General features: G+C 45.9%; 1 protein-coding gene across 1 annotated transcript in view; it reads left to right on the top strand.

Moving 5' to 3' along the window:
• The first annotated feature begins 3,553 nt into the window (after positions 1–3,553).
• PXN (paxillin) overlaps positions 3,554–9,101 on the top strand; it is a 44,286-nt gene continuing 38,738 nt past the window's right edge. Inside the window, exons 1-2 of the mRNA XM_025199289.1 lie at positions 3,554–3,673; positions 4,437–4,488. Of these exons, the coding sequence (XP_025055074.1) occupies positions 3,554–3,673; positions 4,437–4,488 (172 nt within the window). The remainder of the gene's footprint in view (positions 3,674–4,436; positions 4,489–9,101) is intronic.

Below are 9,101 nucleotides of genomic sequence, written 5' to 3'. Positions count from 1 at the left end.
TCCTGCTGTGAAATGTGAAGAGCTCTTAACTTGCCAGTCCAGCTTGGAATGAATTGTCAGGAAGGTTCTTATAACCGGGGATCCTGGTTTTCTCTGATCTAAAAAAAAAAAAAGAATCCCCAATTTTCAGATTAAAAAAGTAACCCCAAATCTACATTTTTCTGTGGCCTTAGTCTATCTGCCCATAACACTTTATTTGCACTCTGATTGGCTTTCTCGGCAGCTAGTCAGAGTGTGAATACAGCATTATGGACAGCAGGCAGCGGAGTGCCACCGTGACGGCACAGGTGGGCCAGGGCCAGGGCTAGGCGCGCTGGCCCAGCCCCCTGTCCCTGCAGGTTTCCCATACATACAATTACAGACAGTTAACTAGTTAAGGCGTGTGTGTGTGTGTGTGTGTGTGTCTATATTCTAATATTATAAAAGCCTAAATCCATCTCTGTAATGCTTTATTTGCGCTCTGATTGGCTGTCTCGGCAGTCAATCAGAGTGCCCTACACAGACGGGGACAGACAGCGGAGCGCCGCCGTGACAGTGGGGACTGAAGGGCTGGAGGCAGAGGGGGACGATGGCGGTGCCGTGAACCAGACAGGGGGAGGCGGAGCTGGGGCCACCCCGTTCCCTGCAAGAGGCAGAACAGCAGCAGCATGGGGTGTTAGGTGGTGGCACTCCATTCCCGCCCCCTCCCCTTATTCTTGACAGGCAATTGGTTAATAATATATATACTAGCCAATTGCCCGTCAAGAATGACACGGAGAGGGGGCGGGGATGGAGTGCCGCCACCTAACGCTCCATGCTGCTGCTGTTCTGCCTCTTTCAGGGAGCGGGGTGGGGGAGCTGAGGCCCCGGCTCTGCCACCCCTTGCAGTCCTCGGTGCTGCTTCGGAATCGTAGAGGTGTTCTCCCATGCTTGGAACACTCTGATTGGATGTCTCCATCAGCCAGTCAGAGTGCGAATAAAGCATTACAGACAGACAGGCAGACAGACTTAGGCTTTTATAATATTAGAATATGTGTGTGTGTGTGTGGGTGTATGTATATATTAGTGGTATTTCATTTTGATCACAGAAAAAAATGGGTTTGTGGTTAGTGTTTTTTACCTGAAAATTGGGGATTTTTTTTTATCGGAGAAAACCAGGATCCCTGTTTATAACCCCAGGCTTGTAGTTTTCAGCTCAGCCTGTAGGTGTTTAATCCCTTGGGCATTAAACCCAGCTGCTGTACCATGCTACGCTTGTGCTTCAAGTTGCTCAAATCTGGCACTTCCGTAACCCTTTGTTTCTGGTGTCTGTTTAGAACAGTGGTCTCCAAGCGTTTTAAGTAGGAGATTACTTCTAGAATTAAAAAGCAACCAAAGACTTACCGAGCTGGAGGCGGCCTGTGTCAGCTGCATGGTGCTGGGGACGGAGGCAGGACTGGAGTGGGGCAGCTGCCCGGGAGCGGCAGCTCAGATGGGGAAGCAGTGGCACTGGAAATGGGGCCACAGTGGGGTGGGGCTGCGTGCGGGCACCTGAAAATTTGTCGTAGCAACCCCCCACCCAACCCGCCTCCCAGTGCCACTGGTGTCTGGCCCAAGCTGCCACTTCCGGGCAGCTGTCTTGCTCCAGTCCCACCTCCATCCTTGGCAGTGCATGGCTGATGCAGGCCATCCCTAGCTTGGGACCAGCAGCTCAGAGCAATAAAGCAGCCCCCCACTCCATTGCATTTGTGGGGGGACACATGCCCCCCCAATCTGTGAGCAGCAGAGGCAGCTCCTGCTGTGGGCTGGGCCTTGTGCCCCAAACCCCACTGCAGCCGGCTCAGGAAGGGCTTAACTCCATGTGCCTCCCGCTGCTGGGCTGAGCCTCGTCCCCTGCCCACCCAGTGGCAGGATGCACGTGGTGTCGGGCCGCTCCCAAGCCAGCTGCAGCAGGGCTCCGGGCGAAAAGCCCAGTGTGTGGCGGCAGCTGCCTTGCCCCTTGCACAGATCAGGGAGGTATGTGTGCACCCCCCCTCGGTCCTCTGCCAGGGTGTGTACAGTGGTGGATGAGCTACCCAGGCTCGGACCCTCCCCTGGCCCAGCCCAGTGGCAGGGGCTGTAGAGTGGGATTGTCCTACTCACCCGGCTGAGCCCAGTAGCAGTGGGTATGGCTCAGCCTAGCCATGTGGGTCCTGCCTCTACTACTTGGACTGCATCCTGGCTGCTCCCCACATGTGTCCTGCTGCTCCTGATCGTGGAGCCTCTGAATGTCAACCTCATTCGATTGATGACCACTGGTTTAGAAGCATGGGTCATAGTCTATGGAGACAATAAAGACTGTTCAGCCTTCTGTATGGGCCAGCAGTAGGTTGTCTGCTCCTTGAGCCTGTCAGATACCAAACTGCCTCCAAGTGTGACCTTGGCTTACAAAAGCAAAGAAGTGTGTTGGATGTGTGTGTTGGACCCACTTGGTGGTGGAGCAAGCTCTGTGCATTTGGGTATGCTGGGGTCTGGTCTCTGGTCACCTTGCATAGGTTTTGGAACTCTCTTTTGGATGAGGAATGGAATAACCAATGATATTTGAGGTGGTTGCATTGCATCCTCCAGTGTGATCTCACCATGGGGTGATATCTAATGGACGTGCTGTGTGCAGAGCTGGGAAGCTGTTTGGTCTGTGTGTGTTTGGGTGGGAGAAATGGAGGGACGGGGATGGGGGTGGTGCAGAGAGGAAGCTTTATGTAATTCTTGGCTGGCTCTTGAGTAATTGTTTTAATCAAATGGAATGCAGCGTATTCAGTGCTTACTTGGCAGAAACAGCCCTGTTTTTTATTTTTTATTTTTTTGGGGGGGAGAGGGGGAGTTTGGGTTTGGTCTATTTTCCAGCTGCTCTGAGCAGTGAAAATTGGATTTGTCACAGAGCTGGAAGAAGAGGGGGAGTGTGGTGAAAGGGGAGTTTATATTGTTGGGGGTTGTCTTCATATGCTGAAGACTCATTGCCCCAAGACCTAATATTTCTTTTAATTTCTCTGTAGACTCTTTAAATCTAGGTACTTTTAGCAAGGTGAATTCAGTTTTTATTGGTGCTTTTGAAAGCGGCAGAGGGCTAAGGTATTTAAACCTATCAGATATATGAATGTGTATTGCTAGAAAAAAGATGTCTCGTCCCCCCCCATGACCTAGTTCAAGGGATGGGGCTCTAGGATGCTCTGGGGCACAGAAGTATATCTGGATTTGTGTTGCACTGACTGTTGCTGGCATTGTCCCTGACTCCAGTGGATTAATATTAACTATTCAGTTGTGGGATATCTTGGATCATTGTCATTCTGTGTCCAGGGGATATGGGTAGTAACCCCATATCCCCTGGCTAGCTCAAGTCTAGAAGCCTGGCTTGTCTAGACGTGATTCGAAGTTTAAGAGGGGATCTAGTTGGTGTACAGCTGCAACAAGCTACATTTCTTTTGCTCTTTGCACTTATATTTTAGACCTTTTTTCTTGAGGTCTTTGCTTATGTGTACCTTAATTAAACCAGTATTCTCTTTGGCTTTCATCTTCCGGCCTCCAGCCTACTGTGGTCCCAGGTTTTGATGCTGTCGATATGGAACAGCTGAAGGGCAGGGTGAACCGATATACCAACTCTACTGAAAAACAAAAGACTTCCCAGCTAGGGGCAGGTCACATACTCCTGGGAAAGGATGATGAAGGGAAGAACAGGAAGGTCAGGTCACAATTTACCATTATGACAATTGGAGGAAAAAAAGAATACGTTTTCAGTGTTAAATAACCTCATTACACAGACATGGTTACTTTTCAGGACCAGAACATTAGGTTTCATTTTTGTCATGCTCTGTAGTTGCAAAGGAAATCAATTGTGGCTCCATTTTGTAGTCCTTTTTCAAAATTCTTGCTCAGCATGGTAATATTTTAAACTATAAATTTAGGAATTGCCATACCAGATCTGACAGATTGACCATAAAGTGCTGCATCTTGCCTTCGGCAGTGGCCTGTGCTGAATGCTGCACAGGAGCGCATGTGTGTGCGTATATATGGGAGCCAAGGGGAAAGGAGGTGTGTGTGTGGGGGGGTCAGGGGGTCTAGCCTGCATTTGACCCTTTGTGCAGTGCTGTTCATAGTAGAGGATGTTTCTTCCTGTTTTTTTTTTGTTTTTTTTTTGCAGATTATTAGGTTCCTTCATAAAGTAAGGGGTTTGATTACCCCCGCATTTTCTTGCCTTGCATAAGTACATATGACAACAGCACTTCTTGATGATCCCCTGTGGTATAAATGGCAGTACCATAGAACGGATGTGATCTTGGTTCTCTTTATGATTTGAGAAGGTAAAAGAGTTTCTCTCAGGCCCTCTTCAACTCTTTTCTTGTTACAAGGTAAATTATCTTCACTTTTGCTAACTCTCACTAGCTCCAGGGCCTCCCCAAATCTCTAACAATCTTTCTTGCTTTTCTCTGGGTCTGTGTTTTCAGGACATGTTGATGAAATTCCTTGGCCCTGTGTTTGTATCATTGCTGGGAAAAGGTACAGACAATTTCAGCCATAGACCCCTTTCATGGATTCCTTAGATATAGTCTGTGGACCCTGAGGGGGTCCATGACCACAGGTTGAAAACCATTGCATTAGCACATCAGCAGGCTTCACCAAATCACTGCCTGCTTCCTCCTCCCAAAGTACCCAATATACTCCATTCAATATTAGCCTTTGAGAAATCTAGCATTTCCCTCCCTTCAAACTGAGGAGCTGCTATTAACTAAGACTTTTCCATAGCATTTAGCTAATTTTTAATCCATGTGACAACTCTCCTGCTTACGTGTTGTTTTCATGGAGGGCTTTATTTAGAAAGGTGTCACTGATTCAATTTATGGCCACAGGGTCACCTTTCTCTGCTGTTTTATTTAAGGGACTCTGTCAAAGTGAAAATACAGACTGCTTTCTAAAATTGTTTTTACCTTCTGCCATTAGAAATAAGACCTGAGATTGTTGTCACTGAAAAATACATGAAACTTTTTGTTCCTTTACCAGTCGGTTTACTTTGTGCTTTTGGTAGCATTTTGTATAGGATTGGTTTCATTGCTGAGTATTCACACGTCTTGTCTCATAAAGTAAGAAGTTTGGTATTGCTTTCAAGCCTGCTCCCTGTTTCTTGGAAAGACTCTTGTACATGTCAGTACAGCAGGGAGAACAAAAAACCTTTCACCTTTTAAAATCTATTTTAAAGAAAAATCCAGCCATCTTTTTAAGAGGTGCTTTATTTGGTAATTAGTTTTAACCCCCCGTCCCAAAAAAACAAAACAAAACAAAACAAAACAAAAACAAACACAAACCCTAGTTTAAAAAAAACTCAAGCTTAAAAAAACCCACTTGTCAGTGGTTTTTTTTTTTTTAATTTAAAAATAAAAACAAACTTTCAAGCAAGTTAGCGAAATGTGTTGGTTAGATGTATTCCCTCTACACATGGTCTAATACTCTAACAGTATTGATTCTCAACTAGGGTGCCTTGAGATCCTTTCAAGAGTGACACAGGGTGCCACGCTATGTTAGCACTGTAAGGTGTTCAGACATGATTCACATGATAAACCCAGAGATTTCAAAAAGAATCTATAATGTTAAGAACTTTCTGACTTGCTGTGATCTTTCTTAGTTCTTTGCAGAAGAAGAGTTGCTCTATTATTTTTCTGTAGTCAAAAACTGAATGAAAACTAAGAGCTGACATTTTATGAGGGGTGCCTTGAGCGGAATAGGAGGTGCCTTGAGTCGGAAATGGTTGAGAATCGCTGCCCTAACACCTCATTTGGTGTTGAGATATGAGGCTCAGTGATCTGTAGTTCTCCCTTGCCCTGACTGGTGCTGGCTCTTTCATCTTCAGGTGCAGTTGTGTTTCTAAGAGCGTGTTTGCATATCCTCCTTATTTGCTCCTATTTGCTCCCTTTAGCACTCTATGAGAAATGCCTTTTGATGCCAGGGATTTGCTGCAAGTTTCTCAAGTTGATGTATAATATCTTCCATGGCGACTCCAATCTGTTCTGTCTGCATTCTGTTCTCCCGTTTAAGAAACTTCAGAATAGGGAAGCCCTTCCAATTTTCTATACTAAAGATGGATAAAATTGAATGTTTTTCTGACTTCCTCCTTTGTTAGTCCCTCTGTCCTAGGTGGGGTGGACAGCCCCTTAGTTCCCCTGGCAGGGTTTGTACTTCTGATGTATTGAATGAATTTCTTATCTTTATGTCCTTCATTTCATGGTGTGTGTGTGTGTGTGTGTGTGTGTGTGTGTGTGTGTGTGTGTGTGTCAACTTTCATAACTGGCACCCTGCCTGGAAGAGTTTATATTAAAATCTGTTTATGCTGTTTGGACAGGACTTCCACTGTTTAAGGGATCTATTTTTTCTTCCTAAACCTTGTGTAATTTCTCTGCCTAGCCACAAACTATACTCTTCCGTTTTTTGCTGTATTGGCTCTAGGGCCCATGTTTTAGTTTTGACTGTGGTAGAGTTCTTAAAAACAGATGATTAAATTGGAAACTGCGTAGTGTGTGAATTTCTTTTTCAACTCTTTCCTTGGCTGCAATCACAACCATTCTCTTCATAGACTGATAGCAACCCTTATTTACCAGTGCCACCAGTGCAATCTAAGGTGCTTGGCACCTTGGATGATTGATCAAGTCCTTAAAGCTGATCACTGTTCCCCATCAGGGGGTTGCCCTGTGATATCTGAACGTTCTGGGCCCTGGTAGCTGCTCTGTAGACCTCCTGCACTCAGATGTACCATTCTTTCCTTTCCTTATTCATAGGTGCTCAAGCTACTCAAATTTATGATGGTTTGTGGTGTCAGCTTGCTTGTTGGAACTGTTCCACATGTGCCAGTTAATCTTGGGGTAGCGAAAATCATCCAGTATTGCTGTTGTACCCACTGATGTTGCTACTCTAATCTTTCCCAATATACTAAGCTCTTTGTTGTAACTTCTGATCGGGGTGCCTGCAATATCTTCCTCCAGTTATGTCAGGGTTTCTTGCTTGGGCTTTGTAACCAACTAGAATCCACCCAGGGCTCAAAAAATGCACTTTTCTTCCCTGCACTGGCAAAGCGGGCAAGTGAGTGGGCAAATGGAGCGTTGCCCTGCAGTGTGCACATCTTCCCCCCAGCGTGCTTCTGTGCAGCGAAGCTCTGCTCCAAGCTCTCTGATATTCAACAAAGTAGACAACAGAGTATCAGCCACCACACTGTGTTTCTCTCTATCTGGTGTATCTGGTCTGTATTTTTTCAAGAAGACCTAGGAGTACGTTGCCTGGTGCTTAGACATAAAACCCTTGCTAAAGGAAGGAAGAATCCTTGCAGGTGGAGAAAGAGGATGAGCTTTTCCCCAAGAGGCAGGAGACATAGAGATTACTCAGAAAGAAGAGTAAGGGGTTAGTTAGGCTCCCATCTTGGTTGCTAGAATAGAGAGGTCCTTTTCCTTACAGTAGCTAGGACGAGAAGCCAAGCTCTGGTAGGTCGGATGCTAATTACTTGAGGCTGATGCCAAATATTTGGGGTGGAGAGAGCAGTATGGCTTGGAGATAGCATGCTGGGAAGTCAAACTTCCCACCTGCTCATTTTGGCTGTGCTGAATCTTCTTTGACAGTACTCTTCCTATACCCCCTCCACTTTGTTTTTGGCTTGTTTCCAGTTTTTAGCCCTGATGCCAGCTGGCGCCCCTGTGCCATGTGCTGCTGGACCTGGTCGTTCAGAATTCAATGGGAATTCCTCAGTGTTCTGGTGCTGAATCTGGCCTGGGGTTCAGTGTTCCCTGTGCATATCTGCATTGGCATGGTTGTGTGTCCTTTATGCAGTTTTCTGAAGGCATTTCAGTGCAATTCTGGGGCATAACGTGTTTGACCTGTGTGTTTGACCTGGTTCTTGCAGAGGAGCTGCATGCTGCTACAGCAGGAAGGGTCTGGTTCCTTAGATAACTGGCTTGGCTGAGCCCCTCTTCCTGTAGGAATAGGAGGGAACCAGTACCTGTGTTTTGATCAGTAACCTTGACTCTGGGAAGCTCGGCCTGGAGGCCTAGTTCAGCAGCTCCTCATTTGGGTTTATGACGGTTTTTCTGACAGTATTTCAGCAGGGTTGTCAGCTCCTGTTTTTTGTTGGGGTATTGATCCCCGCCCCAGAAACTCTCTTGAAGAAGTCTACATCAAACTGAAATTCCCATAACCATCAAACTAATCACTTACTATTTTCCCTGTGAAAGAATAGGTGGAGAACTGAATAGCTTAGTGGACTCATCATAGAATCTGTGTCCCAAGGATGGTGGTTCAAATTTGGCCCAGGTCAGTCCTGACAAAGTTTTGATTGTTTGGCCAACTCTGTGAAATGTTCATGCTTATTTCCTGGCCCTGCTTACCTTTCTACCCTCTCACCCCAGTTCAGCTCAATGCAGTGTTTTGGTATTAATGTTCAATTTCTATTCTTGTTTGTATGGGCCAAGATACATCCCAGCCAGAGACAGAATTGTGTGGGCAGTGGCAACATGGTAATGTTTCGGGAGGCTTTCCGGCAATGCCTGTAGACCTACTTGGTCTCAGGGATGGAGGTCTTAAGTAGCCCTCTTCTAGATTGGTTCTTCTTGAATGAGAGTGATCCAAGAAGAGTTTGTACCTTCCCTTTTCAAAGCAGCATCTGGCACAAAGGGGGAAGTAAATACTTGGGGGAAAGAATTTTTAAATTGTGAAAAGGTGAATAACTGTCCTCCCTTCTTCCCCCACCCTTGTAAGAAAGAACAAACTATAGCCACATGAGGTAACATTCATTTTTTTTCCCTTTTCTCTCCAGGCAAAGACTTTTTTACTGGCTGAATGAAGCTTGTTTGTGAGTGAGGGTGAAATGTTTTAAGCTTTTTAAGGTGGTGATACACCTCTAGTAAAAGCAGAGTGGACATATAATACACAGCTTTGCACTAGTGTAAGCCACTCCATGCTTGGATAAAGTTCTCCCTCCAAAAGTAAGACGTAACTCATAGAAGTTATGTTAGGCAACCGTTGGTGTACGTGTAAGCAGTTTAGTCAGATCCCTGATGAATCTATTTGTAGATTCATAGATGCTAGGGTTGGAAGGGACCTCAGCAGATCATCGAGTCCGACATCCTGCCTAGGCAGGA

The sequence above is a fragment of the Alligator sinensis genome, unplaced genomic scaffold, assembly GCF_000455745.1.
Source record: "Alligator sinensis unplaced genomic scaffold, ASM45574v1 scaffold505_1, whole genome shotgun sequence".
Lineage (NCBI taxonomy): Eukaryota > Metazoa > Chordata > Crocodylia > Alligatoridae > Alligator > Alligator sinensis.
The sequence above is the reverse complement of the archived record's forward strand: the minus strand, read 5'-3'. Positions and strand labels throughout refer to the sequence as shown.